This window comes from Urocitellus parryii, chromosome 6 (assembly GCF_045843805.1).
Source record: "Urocitellus parryii isolate mUroPar1 chromosome 6, mUroPar1.hap1, whole genome shotgun sequence".
NCBI lineage: Eukaryota > Metazoa > Chordata > Mammalia > Rodentia > Sciuridae > Urocitellus > Urocitellus parryii.
This window is the reverse complement of record NC_135536.1, coordinates 56,132,417-56,147,138: the sequence shown is the minus strand read 5'-3', so window position 1 is coordinate 56,147,138 and position 14,722 is coordinate 56,132,417. Positions and strand designations below refer to the sequence as shown.

At 34.4% G+C, this 14,722-nt stretch overlaps 2 protein-coding genes across 4 annotated transcripts in view; one reads left to right on the top strand and one right to left on the bottom strand.

The window, feature by feature from the left end:
• Positions 1-5,689, top strand: part of Mis18bp1 (MIS18 binding protein 1) — a 30,755-nt gene extending 25,066 nt beyond the window's left edge. For both annotated transcript variants that reach the window (XM_077800049.1, XM_026412661.2), the window contains 4 exons: positions 1,132-1,280; positions 3,621-3,708; positions 5,209-5,260; positions 5,417-5,689. In XM_077800049.1, coding sequence (XP_077656175.1) covers positions 1,132-1,280; positions 3,621-3,708; positions 5,209-5,260; positions 5,417-5,520 — 393 coding nt within the window. In that variant the 3' untranslated portion in view covers positions 5,521-5,689. The remainder of the gene's footprint in view (positions 1-1,131; positions 1,281-3,620; positions 3,709-5,208; positions 5,261-5,416) is intronic.
• A 2,936-nt stretch (positions 5,690-8,625) lies between these two features.
• Positions 8,626-14,722, bottom strand: part of Fancm (FA complementation group M) — a 61,449-nt gene continuing 55,352 nt past the window's right edge. For both annotated transcript variants that reach the window (XM_077799428.1, XM_077799429.1), the window contains 3 exons: positions 12,179-12,548; positions 10,247-10,538; positions 8,626-8,836 (listed from right to left, as the gene is read on the bottom strand). In XM_077799428.1, the coding sequence (XP_077655554.1) occupies positions 8,701-8,836; positions 10,247-10,538; positions 12,179-12,548 (798 nt within the window). In that variant the 3' untranslated portion in view covers positions 8,626-8,700. The remainder of the gene's footprint in view (positions 8,837-10,246; positions 10,539-12,178; positions 12,549-14,722) is intronic.

Genomic DNA, 14,722 nt, shown 5'->3' with positions numbered 1-14,722 from the left:
TTTTTTTTTTTTTTTAAAGAGAGAGTGAGAGAGGGGAGGGAGAGAGAGAGAGAGAGAATTTTTAATATTTATTTTTTAGTTCTTGGCGGACACAACATCTTTGTTGGTATGTGGTGCTGAGGATCGAACCCGGGCCGCACGCATGCCAGGCGAGCGCGCTACCGCTTGAGCCACATCCCCAGCCCGAGTTTAAGAGTATTTTAGAATCTAAATGTTAAGTGTATAAAGATTAATGTACAAATACGTGGATATGGACAATTGAATTGAATAATATCATAACTGTAATTTTTTCAGCTACCAGTTTCTTCATATTGTTTTCAAATCATCTAAAATTTAACAAGACTAGTACTCAGTGCTTTGCAGAATCTATTTAAAACATTATTTCTGCCTCCTTTTTGCTTATACAAATTATAGGATACATTTTAAGGGTGCCATCTAAAGCCAATACTGTGTTCCCTTCACAATATCATGGTCCAATAGAGGTTGTACCCTTTGTTATCCCACCATCATTTCATGCTCTAAATACATATGTTTAGGACTGAATACAAGAGTAACAACATTAAAAAGATAGAAATGGAAAGTGAATTAGCTCATTTTCCATGGCATAGGTCTACTTTTTCTACAATTTCAGTATAAAGATCTTTAACACTGCATGAGTCCCTACTAAGAGCCAAGTACAGTTCATTTTCATTTTTATTTTTATTTTGTTTTTTCTACACCTAAAGTCAGCAAGCTGTGGGCCTTTTGGTCAAATTCAGTTTATCATCTGTTTCACAGAGGTGCCAATTTGTTTGCTTATTATGTGCATCTGCTTTCATAGAAGTGACACAATTTTGAATAGGTGGGACAAAGACTGTGTAGGCCATAAATCATAAAGTATTTACCATCTGACTCTGCAGAAATCATTTGCATACTTCTAGTCTGCACAGCCTTTAGAAATAGGTGTTAGTGAATCCATTTTACATGCAAACAATTTCTTTTGTCTTTAGTGATTCTGTTATCAATCTACTACTGTTTTTAATTATCTAATTTGGAAAATTATGAGGAGAAAAACACCAATTCACTAAAAATCATGATAATGAAAAAAATATTTATTTTTATGTGTGCCTGCTGAAAATATTTGTTTTCTAGTTACCAAGTTTCCAGGACAGTCAAGATGCTGATGATATTCTGCCAAATATGGACAGAAATCCAACAACTCCATCATCTGTTATCTTTCCACTGGCAGAAACTCCTCAGTGTCGGCATGTCACTCCTGGCATGCTGAACTCTATAAACAGGTGAATAATTTTGCATGTGCTATTTTAATATTCTGCATCATTGAGGAACATTTAAATATTTCATGAGTTGAGAAACAAAGATGTAGTAATGGGAAGAATTATTATTTAAAGAATGATGGGCCAAGCATGATGCACACCTGTAATTCCTGCCACTCAGGAAGCTAAGGTAGGACGATGGTATGGAAGAAGGTCTTTCTAAGTGTGATGCAAAAATCCAGAAGCCACAAATGATAAATAAAGTCAGCCATATGAAAAAATTGAATCGTTTCGCCTGGTATTAACTACTGCAAACATTGAAAAGATAAGTTCTCAGAAAAGAACTTACTGCAATTTGTCACAGGCAAAGGCTAATAATTTCCCTAATGTTTCCTACAAATCAGCAAGAAAACAAGCTTTTCTCATGCATATGTTAATAAAAATGTAAATCAGTACAATCTTCCAGGTGCTATGGCACACACCTGTAATCCCAGACACTCAGAAGGATGAGGTAGGATGATCCCAAGTTTGAGGCAAGCCAGCAACTTAGCAAGATCTTGTCTCAAAATAAAAAATAAAAAGGACTTGGGAGGATAGTTAGGTGGTAGAGTTCCCCTTGATTCAATCCCTAGTACTAAAAAATAAAAATAAATAAGTAGAACCTGCAGCAACAATTTGTCAGGATATGTCAATATGTATAAACCATACATGGCCTTTGAACCAGGAATTCTGTTTTTAGAATTGTGAATGTACACCTAATTTATTGTAGCATTGTTAAAATGGCAGAATTCAAATGTTAATCAGTAGGGAATCTCAGAATGAATTCTGATATATTATGTCATCATACAAATTAATGAAGAAATTTTTTATTACTACTATGGTCAAATGCCCAAGATATATTAATTGAAAATTGCAAGATGCAGTGAATAATGTGTTATGTGCATATATATGTGTAAAATTGCTTTTATTTAAATATCTCTTGATGAGATAGGTAAAAATGTTTAGGGATGGGACCTAGGGATGAATGAAAGTGTGACTTGAATCTTGAACTGTGTGTATATAAGAACTATTTGAAATATAAATATAAATGAAATTAACAGGAAAGAATAGGAGTGACCAATAGTTTGATGTCACAAAGAGGGCTATTCCATTTGGCAATTAAAAATGCTGATCTTGCTGGGCGTGATCATGCACGCGTGTAATCCCAGTGGCTCAGGAGGCTGAGACAGGAGGTTCGAGAGTTCAAAGCTAGCCTCAGCAATAGTAAGGCACTAAGCAACTCAGTGAGACCCTATCTCTAGATGAAATACAAAAAAAGGGGGTGTGTGCAGCTCAGTGGTTGAGTGCCTCAGAGCTCAATCCCTGGTACCAAAAAAAAAAATTATGTCTTCAAAAATTGATGACATGGAATAATGTTCAGATAATAATTGTTTTTAAAAATTAAATAAAACAACATATAGCATGATCCCAATTTTATACAACATGAATTCATAGAGAAAGGAAATTTTTTAAACTAAAACATCAATAGCTAGTATTTATAGGCCGTGTGAGATAACACTGATATGAGTCTGTGAGTTTCTGTTTGGTCTTCAAGGGGAGGATATTTCCTGTTTATACTGCGTTTATAATAATACAGGACTTATTTTTTTTCTTATAGCGCAAATACCCAATATTTTTTACTTTAAGAAATTGAGTTTTCTAAACCTTCACTGTCTCTTGACTTCACCAGCTCTAAAAGTTGGCTTAACTTTGTTGTTGTTGTGCTAAGATTTGAACCCATGGCCTTGTGCATGTGAAGCAAGATAGGGAATTGAAAACAACCATTATGTTTGGCTTCAGTTTTCATCTGTAAATTGTAGAATGAGCTGGAGTAGAGATGAGGTAAAAAGAAATGAAAAAACAAAACCTTCATCATTGGTATGGGGAATACAAGAAATATATAATTATGGAGAAATAAAAGCTGAGCTGATTGAAAACCAAACATAATTGGAAGATAAAAATAGAGTATGCATTGCCAGACATGGCCTTAAAGAGGTGTACATTCTCAGTAGTGAACTACTGATTTTTTTTTTTTTTTTGGTACTTGGGACTGAACCCAGGGGCTCCTAACCACCCACTGAGCCACATTCCTTTTTTTTTTTTTTTTTTGAGACAGGGTCTCCCTAGGTTGCCAAGGCTGGCTTTGAACTTGCAAATCCACCTTGCCTCAGCTTCTCAAGCTTCTAGGATTAACAGTTGTGTGCCAACACACCTGGTGAAAATCTACTTTTTTTAAGATTGAATAGATTTTAACAATTACTTTTCAGCCTGAAGGTAAAAGTATTATAGTTAATTTTGACTTGAAATTATTTTGTATTTAAACAGGAAGGATTGTGATAAGTATGTTTATCGTATGCAAAAAAATCATAAAAGTAATGGTGGCATTGTCTGGGGCAATGTTAAGAAAAAAAGGGTAAGTATTTTTATTATTTTATCCAACATTTATCTATAGAACCCTGTAAGATATGACATTATAAGAGCTATATAATAGTCCATGCCCTACAGATACTTAGAATCTAATATGTGGCCATGATAACTAAATAACTACTGTAAGATTACAGATGGAAGCTCGTAGATCAAACATTTGAGCAAGGTAAGAATGAGTAAAAAGAGTGTCTATTCAGTTACCAGGGAATAATCAGACTAATTAAATCATAATTTTTATAGAAGACATTTCATCAGCTTCCATGCAGCTTTAAAATAATTTTCAGATGGTTTTCAGATTCATCTACTTAATGATAACCAGACATAAGTAGCAAGATTTTAGAAAAGCTAATTCACCTCCAATTTCCTCAAAGCTAATCTTGCAGAATAATTTATGGGGACAGGAAATTCATACCCTAAAAGTACTCCTTTTCTTCCCTAACTTAACTTGAAATGTTTATGCTGCATACTGGCTAGAATATAATTCCTCTCTCAGAGTCTCTAAATATTGGCATTACATAATCTCATCCATGTTCCTGGACTTCACTTATACACAGGAAATAGTAAGTATTTCACTGGGACCTTGCTTTAAAATCAGTCTGGAGACTCTTGTTCTTTCAAAGAAATTTGAACTCCATAAATGAACTAGATAGACTCCTTAGTGATCCTTAAGATTCCCTTTCTACAGTCCCACAATTCTTAGGGGGAGAAAGCCATGGAATGAATGGGAGTCTAAAGATTTGACTCAACCAGGCATTGTGGCACATACCTGTGATTCCAGTGGCTTGATCATGAGTTCAAAGCCAGCCTCAGCAACTTAGTGAGCCGCTAAGCAACTCAATGAGACCCTCTCTAAATAAAATACAAAATAGGGCTGGGATGTGACTCAATGGTTAAGTGTAAGATTTGTCTTTTTTTCCAGTAAACTGGTTCTTGCTAAGTTCCCCAATCCAGTGCTTCTCATATGTGTGCACAAAGAGTGCCAATTGTAGCTAGTACTTTGAAAAACCTTGTATATGAAAATGCACTTAAAATTTTGCATATGTTACCACCATTTTAAGCCAAGACTTTGAGGTAGGGGAACTAATACTTTGATAGTATAATGTTTTCCAAACATGGACTTTTTTTTTCTTTTACTATAGTCAGTTATTTGATTATGATAAAATATATTTTTACTAGCCAAGGATTTTAATTATTTAAATGAAATAAATACTTCAATATTGGCTTTTAGAAGCATATAGACTATCCTTTAGCCATTGTAGCATTAGTTTGTAATGTTTTCTTACAGTAATGTTTGCCAACAGTGAGAAACAACATCGAACAAGTTGTGATTTTTGCCCTGGATGAATGAAATAAAATTAGGCTTTTGACAAATAACTATCAAGCATTTTAACTGTTATACTGTGTATTAAGCATACTTAATTTTGTCTAGGCTTGAGGAGGCATCAAAGTAGGTAACACTTACCTATAAATGTGAACTCTTTTATAGGTTGAAACTAATTTCTCAACTCCAACATCAAGAAAAACCCTGTTTAACCAAGGTAATTTATTTATTTATTTTGTAAATAAGTCATCTATTATTTGGCAATATTTATTTAAACAATCCTGAAATTGTTGTTAGTTCCTTACACTTTTTCAGTTTTCACTAAAATTACTTGGATATGTATTAATCCTTTTTATTAAATATCTCCTTACAGACTTAGGAGACACATCTGGTATTGGAAAACTTTTAACTAATGCTATGGAACCTTCAGATGAAGAAGAGAAAGATGATTATTTTTCAAATTCTGATTCTGAATAGTAAAAATGAGAATGATTTAATGATTTTTATCATAAAGCAGACAGTATATTTGTATCTCCATTGGGTGAATAAGCATTTTTTCATAATGTAGCTTCATATGAAACTATGGATTTTTTTCCTCAAAGGTTTCATGTTTGTATTAAAATATCCTGTCGAATATTCCTCATTGCTGCAGCTTGTTTACACAGCTATATATTTGTGTTTTGTAATATTAAAATATAGTTTTAAGTTTCTTATAAGCATCTAAGTCTGTTTACTTTAATGATTCAATAAAATCATGTCCCAAATAACACTTTTTAAAGTCTTGCTACCCTAAAAAGGGGAGGTGGGGAGATGAAAGAAGTTGGATTAATGACTTCTGAATTCATGAAAAATTACAGCATTTGTCACCACCAAAGTTGATTTAATGTTTAAATTATGCATTGTTGAAACTATTTAACGTTTCTCTCATTTCTCATGATCTCCCTATGAAACCAATGTAACTTTAATTTATTGATTTTTAAATATTTTACTAGAGAACAGATGCTGCTGCATTCTACCACCCTGCTTTCATTTGCAGACATACAAGTTAACAGATCCACCATTATAAGGAGCCAAGTTAATGAATATTATGTCATAGTAAACATCCTTTCTTTTACTTACAGCTCTTTAGAAATAACATTTTAGCGTAATTCTGTCATTATGTTTCAGAATTTGACATAAAAATATTTTCTTTCTGGTTATAGTATACATTCATTCCTAACCGTTCAAATAAAGTTAGTCTTTATAGTATTTGTTTCCAGGTTTTTTTGTTTGTTTGTTTGTTTGTTTTTAAAGAGAGGAGAGAGAGAGAGAGAATTTTTTAATATTTATTTTTTAGTTCTCGGCGGGCACAACATCTTTGGTATGTGGTGCTGAGGATCGAACCCGGGCCGCACGTATGCCAGGCAAGCGCGCTACTGCTTGAGCCACGTCCCCAGCCCTCCAGGTTGTTTTTATTTTTGTTTTATTGACTGATCAGAGAAAGAAAACAAATATACATTTTGTTAAGGGTGCTGATTAAGTTTCTTAGTAGTAGAAGTTTTTCTACTTGAGCATTTCTAAAAAGTTTACTTGGGGGCTGGGGTTGTGGCTCAGTGGTAGAGCACTTCCCTAGCATGCATGAGGCAACTGGGTTCGACTCTCAGCACCACATATAAATAAATGAATAAAATAAAGGCCCATCAACGTCTAAAAAAAAATTTAAAAAGATTACTTAAAAATAGCATGATTAGACTACCCTTCTTCTTTAAACTACTATGATTATTTCCATTCCCACAACCCTTAGTAGATATAGGATGGAATAAAGGAAGGGAAAGATATAAAAGGTTTATTTTAGAGTGGCCCTAAAAAAAATACCATTTACAAGTTAGGTGCCAATATTTGACATTACATTCTGCTGCTTAAATTTACGGTAGTATATTAGAAGTTAAGAAATCCATGACACAAAAGTATTTTATAACATTAAGTCAAATCTAATAACAAAAAATTTTGGAATGGCATACACTTGACCCAGAACACAAGTCTTACTCTCAGTGCTCATATTCCCTATGTCCAGTCTATAAACTCCTCCAGTGTCCTTTTCTACTTTGGTGGTCTTTTTTCTTTTTTTTTTTTTTTTTTGGTATCCTACCCTGCCAGGTTCCTGGTAGTCCCATTTCTATTAGGTCAAAGTAAATTAATAATGTTTAAGGTAAGATAAGTAACCTCTGAAGAAAACAAAGCAAAAATGCAAAAGACTTTAAAAGGCTCAAGGATTAAAATAATAAGATAGATTAATAATCAAAAAGATGAATAGTAAAGGGACACAAATGAGGCTGCTGCTTATTCTTCTAGACTTGACTTTTTTAAGAGTCTAATTTATATTCAAAATAAAAACATAAAGTCATGTTAAGTTAATAACATCACAAACATAATGGGTGAAAACCAAATACATTCAATAACTTATTCAAAAAAATCTTTCTAGCCAGGTACTATGACATACACCTGTAATCCCATGAACTTGGAATGGGAGGCCGAGTCAGGAGAATTGCAAGTTTGAGATACTGTCTCTAAATAAAAAGGACGGGGATGTAGCTCAGTGGTTGAATGTTCCTAAGTTCAATCCCTAGTACCATACATACATGGGGGAAAAAAAAGTGTCGCTTTTTTCTATTCTATATAAATAAATCTACTTTGATTAAAGATAAACCTCCCTAAGCAACTTGGTGAAAACTTGTCTCAAAATAACGGGGGTAGGGGATTTAGCTCAGTGGTAAAGTAGCCCTGGGTTCAATCCCTAGGGAAATCCACCCCCCTCACACACACAAGAAATACTAAGTTCAAGCTCTTATGCCACTTAGAAGATATTTCAACAACAAAAGTAATAGTTTGGAGTCCATATTATCAGGACTTGAATATACTTGACTTGTATACCTTTAGTGGAGGTGACATTCAGTTAAAAATTTTTAAATTTATTCTAATTTGTTATATATGACAGAAGAATGTGATTCAATTCATGGTACACATATAGACAACAATTTTTCATGTCTGATTGTACACAAAGTAGAGCCACACCATTTGTGTCTTCATACATTTAGTTAAGATAATGATGTCCACCTCATTCCACTGTCTTTCCTACCCCGATTCCCCTCCATCCCTTCCCCTATCTAAATGTTCTACTTTCCTAGTGACTGGGTCATTGATCTGACAAGACACCTACCACTTAATCCTTATCAATATATATGTTTAGATTCAGTACATTTAAAATATTGGCAATATTATAGTTCATATATAGGAATAATGGTTTGTGACCACTAAGTTGGCAGTAGGCATGGATACTATTCATGCTAAGAAATAACAAAGACAATACATCTTGCAGGGAAAATCCCAGAACACATCTCACTCAGCTTTTATTTTCTCCTCAATAGTACCTGTAACAAAACATTGATTTATTAAATAAAGAAATTAATTCCATAATCTAGTCAAAATGTTTACTAAGCATTAAAGAATTTCTTTTAAAATAATTCGTAATCTACATAAATAAAAATGTACACAAAATATCTTTAAGTGATAAGGAAATATTCTGTTACATATTTTAAACTGGCACAAACCATAGCAATGATTACTGAAGTGCATTTAGAATCGTGAGAGTACAATAACTGCATCTTGAGTAGTCTCTGATCATGTATCAGATTTCAATCTATCTTTAAGATCATTTGGTAACATTTCCGTATCAAATATGTAGTGAACATATCTATAGATCTCCTCAGCTTTTTGATGAGTCACTTGTGCACAGGTGGAGATTTCTTGAGGTGAGCTGAAAAATAAATGGGACAAAAACATTATACTATAACTTTTGGTTTTTATAAAATTTAATATTCTTACCTTACCTAAAGAACACCAAATAGCATTTAAGAAAAATCACATCTTCCTGAGCATTACACATGCAGCTGATAAGTCTTTAGCATTAGTTAAATAAAACCATTTCATTTATATAAAATCATCTGCTTTAATGATTTCAATATGTGTAATCAACTGAATATTTGTTATCTCCCCAAAATTCATGTGATGGAACTCTGATCCCAAATTGATGGTGCTGGTTTCTGTCTCCTCCTCCTACTACTACCACCCCCAAAAAAGGTTCATGTGTAGAGAACTTGGTCCTCCAGGCAGCAGTTCTGGAAGATGATAAGGACCTTTAAGAGGTGGGGCCTAGTGGGAGAAGTAGATTCCTGGAGGCAGCACTGCCTTTGGCAGGGATTGTAGGATCTCTGTTTCTCTCCCTGTACCTGGTTTGATAAAATCAAGTGCTCCTGCCTTTGCTATCCACTCCATGAGGTAACACAGAATCACTACAGAGCCTTTGCTGTGCTTGTTGAACTTTCAATCTCCAAAATGGGCTAAACAAACCTTTCTGTGCCAGTTACTTCATTAGCATAACAGTGGGATGACTTAACACAGATGATATTTGGAGGTGGAGACTAAGGGAGGTAAGTTGATCATAAGAGTAAGAGTCCTCAGCACCCTTTTAAAAGAGGCTCCAGCTAACTCTGCTTCTACCCCGAGAGAATACAGGAAGTCAGTAGACTGCAACCCAGAAGAGAGGGCCTTTGCCAAAACCCAAGCATGTTGCCACCTAGACTTCAGACTTCTGGCCTCTAGAACTCTTTATAAGTCAGCCAACCAGTGTATGGGATTATAGCAGCCCAAATTAACTAAGACACCATACCTCTTATGGATCTTTAATTAAAATAAACTTACGTTCTAATATATCCTTCTGCAAGCAATATAATAATCAAAAACCAGGCTAGGGGTATGGTTCAATGAAAAAGTACTTGTCTAGCATGCACAAAGTCCTGGGATTGATCCTTGGCACTTTAAAACAAGCAAAACTAGTATAATTCTCAACTTGAATGTTCTAGTTACAGAACTGAATGGCCCAGAAATGTTAGAATGCAATGTCAAACTGTTGTCTATCTCCCCATAGAGCTCTAAGCACCCTGAAGGTAAGGCCTACTCCCCCCCCTGCCCCCAATTAGTGTCTCATCTTCATGAATTAACCAATACTTGGTACCAGTTAACAGGCAAAAACAAAATAAAACAACAAAAACAAAAACCAATTTATTAATGGTCACTGAGTCTTTTTTGAAAATATTAAAATTCTATGAAATGCTTCTAAGAATCATTTAAAAGTAATCATTATAAAATGTTACAAAAATAGACATACCTGTTAGCCATCTTTTGCACAGATGTAAATTGGTGACACATATTTAATGCAGTTATATAACTTATATTGGGAATACTTAAATAAAATTGAAGTGCCTCACATTTACTACTGTTTACCACTGTTGGAACATGAATACCAACATTCTTTCTTTGTTCCACTAAAGACAATTCCTTTAGCAAATCTGCAGTTTCTTCTTGGCAGGAACTGAAAAGAATTCGAATTCCAGCACCAATTAAGGTGGTCAGCAGACTGTCATAACTCTTTGTTCTCTTGAACATCCTTGATGTGTCTCCTAAATATTTCATGTTTAGGAAAATATAAACTTTAGTAACAAACACTAAGTAGAATCATTAATTTATATTTTTTTAAATACCAAGATCTATAGCATTGAACAAACTAGTGCTACATTCTACTAATGAGAAAATGACAGCAAACGTTTTAAAGTGACTCTCTAATATCTAAGATATATTAAGGAGAACTTCAACTGAAATCAACATAGGAAGGTGAAAATATAAGGGAGAATTTATATTTCTAGATAATTCACTTTTGAAGACCAAGGCTATATTATTAATTTCTTATTGCTGGCATAGATGAAGGGCTCCTTAATTATTGGTTTAACTAATATAAAAAAATTATCTCATGTACTTATTCCAAAGGTAAACTACAGAAATATCCTGCATGCCCATTTTAATGTTACTTCATCATTAATTTATTAGCCTCACATTCTTGTTCATTTTCTTTTCCATATTCTAGTTACAACCTGTTTTTGGCATTCCCCACTTACGCCCACCCCATTTATACCATTTTGTAACTGGCCAGTTAACCAAGAAGCTGGTTATGTAATTTTTTTCTATGTTACTTTCTCTCTGTTCTAAATCTAATTCCTTTATCCCTCACTTGTTGAATTAAAAAGGAAAAAAAAAACCCTTAATTTAAATGAAAGATAAAATTTACTTATCACTGGTCACATGGTTCACCAGTGATAGTATGGGGGATGAAAAAGTTGCCTAATTCTCAAATCAATGTTTTACATAAACTATACTATTTCGTTTTATGTGTAAGTCTTCAATTTGTCCATAATGGCTTTTGTCTACATGATTTCACTTAATGCTCATAATATGATAAATATATGGTTAATACTTACTCATCAGAGGGAGTGATCTATCAAGGTAACAAACATCACATAGCTATAAAGAAGCTGGATTTCGTTTGTTTGTTCTGTTTTTTTTTTTTTTTTTTAGCAGTGCTGGTGATCAAATCCAGTGCCTCAGGAATGCCAAGCAAATGCTCCACTACTGAGCCACATCCCCATCAAGAAACTTGAAATCAATACATCTAGATTCCATTTCTTTTGATCTTTTCACTATTCTCTGGAACTCCCCATACAATTAAATAATAACCACAGAAATTCCCTAATTTGTAACTCCAATTTGACATTTCCAAATTTATCTTAGCACCCATTTCAATGACCAATTGCAAACTTAATCTTCATGTTCATTCAAAGTTGAGTTCTTGAGCAGTTAAATCTGCTGCTTTTCTTATAATCATATTGCAATAAACAGCACCATTACCTAACTGGCCAGTAACCAAGAAGTTGGTCAAGAAAGAGTAATTCTCAACTCTTCCAACCAACTCCTACAAATCCTGACTCTTAAGCATCTCTTTGATCCTACTTCTGTTCTCCATTGCTGCTTTATTTAAGGCCCTCCTCGCTCGGATTCTTGAAGTCATGATTGACTTTACTTGCCTTCAGTTCTCATAGGTTTCATTTAATTACAACAACTGATGATAAACATAATGGCATTAAAGTGTGAAATGACATTCATCGAGTTAAGTATTTATATTTTAAGAGTTTTCTATTGCTTGACAGTTGAATAATAAAATAGTCAAGTTCCTATTCAGGCTCCTAAACAAATATTTTAAAATACTAACCTGTTTTTTCTCTGTCTTTTTCCACAATCACACATATTCTTTCAAACATGTTCTGTAGGTGCTGGATCTGCTCGATGAGCTTGTTCTTATTGACAGTATTTAACATCTCAGATTGAGACTTCCTTTCCACCACCATGCGATTACTCACAATGTAATCACAGCCATTAAGAGGACATACCTCTACTTGAAACCCATGGATTGCTCTTAAGGAAGAAATAACTTCTACACCAGAAGTGATTTCACGACTGTCTACAAGAATACAGGTTCTTTTTCCTTCCTGTGGAATTTTAAGAGAACTATGAATCTCAGTCAAATGTGGTCTTGAACTGAAACCATATGAAATTCTAGAATCCTGCAAAGTACTACAAACCTGAAAGAAGAGAAAACACTGATCACAATCTGGTTAAATATGTATTAGTGTCACAGACTTTTCACACCTCATGCTGATTCTTCTTACTGATAATGTTTAGGTCTTTTCCTTCAACAAGTCTAATGTGACTGTAATTAAAGAACAAGTCCCCATTTTTACAACTCAAAAAATATCGTAAGGCTATAATTAAAAACAAAAGCCAAGAGCAATAAGATGTAATTAAAGTAGGAGAAAGTCTAAACAATGAATAGGAAAGGAAAATAAGTTTTTAAAAGTTGTTCTAAATTTTAGCCTAGCTAGAGATTTAAAAAAAAAAAATGATTAAACAATAACCTGAAAGCAGATTTGAGTTTATCTCAAATAATAAGAAAATTAGACAAGATATCATTGAAAAATAACTGGGAGATTTTGATAACCAAAAAGTGTCTTCAACTGAAAACAATTAAATCTCCTAAATAACATTGTTTTGTTATAGTGCTGTGCTGGGTAAAGAACCCAAGGCTTCATGTATGCTAGGCAAGTACAATGCCACTGAGCTAAATTCTAAATAACATATTTTAAAAGATAATTAAGGGCTAGAGATGAAGGCTCATTGGTAGAGCACATGCATAGCATGATTGATGTCCTGGGTTCAATCCCCAGCACTGGGGGGGGAAAAATTAAAATGCTTAACTGGCTGAAAAGCAAGTAAGGAACGCACAGAAGTCAAAAACAAAAGTTAGGCTGGGCACAGTGGCACACACCTGTAATCCCAGCAGCTGGGGATGCTGAGGCAGGAGGATCCCAAGTTCTTTTTTTTTTTTTTTTTTTTTTAAAGAGAGAGAGAATTTTAATATTTATTTTTTAGTTATCGGCGGACACAACATCTTTGTTGGTATGTGGTGCTGAGGATCGAACCCGGGCTGCACGCATGCCAGACGAACGCGCTACAGCTTGAGCCACATCCCCAGCCCAGATCCCAAGTTCAAAGCCAGTCTCAGCAATGGTGAGGTGCTAAGCAACTCAGTGAGACCTTGTCTTTAAATAAAATACAAAACAGGACTGCGGGCGTGGTTCAGTGGTGGAATGCCCAAGTTCAATCCCCAATACCAAAAAAAAAAAAAAAAAAAGAGTTCTACAAGTTGATTAAGGCAGAACAAACCCAGATTCCCTTAGAAAAATTCTACCAAATCCTGTGGACCATTACCTTTTCTTTTCAGAGACACTACATGAAAAAGATGCATAGTACTAGCTGTCCAAACACCTACCCAAAACACAGTTAAACAGTATAAATGCTTACTAAGAAATAAAATCTATTCCACAAAAGCAGAAAGAAAAAAACAGTCAATCTTGACATCTGAAAAGGAGGGGAAAATCCTATCCTATGAGAATCAGTAGTCACAAACTAGCCCTTCAGTCCTGTGAGCCTGTACCAAAACCCTGTACACAATACACACAAACCTCAAACAATTTAAAACACGCTCAGAAAAGAAATGCAGGGGCTGAGGTTGTAGCTCAGTGGTATGTCACTTGCCTAGCACTGGTGAGGCTCTGGTTCTATCCTTAGCACCATATAAGAATAAATAAAATAAAGGGCTGGGTGTAGTGATGTATGCCTGTAATCCCAGAAACTCGGGAGACTGAGACAGGAAAGATTGCAAGTTCAAAGCCTTTAGCAATTTAGCAAGCACCTAGCTAATTTACCAAGACCCTGTCTCAAACTAAAAAAAAATAAAAAATGAGGGCTGGGGTGGTAACTCTGTGGTACAGTACTTGCCTAGCACATGAGAGGCACTGGGTTTGATCCTCAGCACCACATCAAATAAATAAATACACATACTATGAAAATGGTGCTATAATAAGAAAAATGACAACTTGAAACATGAAAACACCATTTCTCACTATATTGATAACATTCTCTATTAATGAGGATCTGGAAGAATCAGGAATTCTTTTACATTGCTGGTGGAAAGGAAAAAAAAAAAAACAACAGTAAAACCCCAATGGAGAAGTTAGCAATATCTGGCACCATTATATCTGCATTTACCTTTTCAGAAACCTCATTTCCAAGAATCCACCCTAAAGCAGTACTGTCAGAATACAAGAAGATATACACACAGCTATTTGATACAGGAGTATTTACAAGAGTGAAAGATTAGAAACAACCTAAAAATGAGCTGCTAAATAATAAAGGA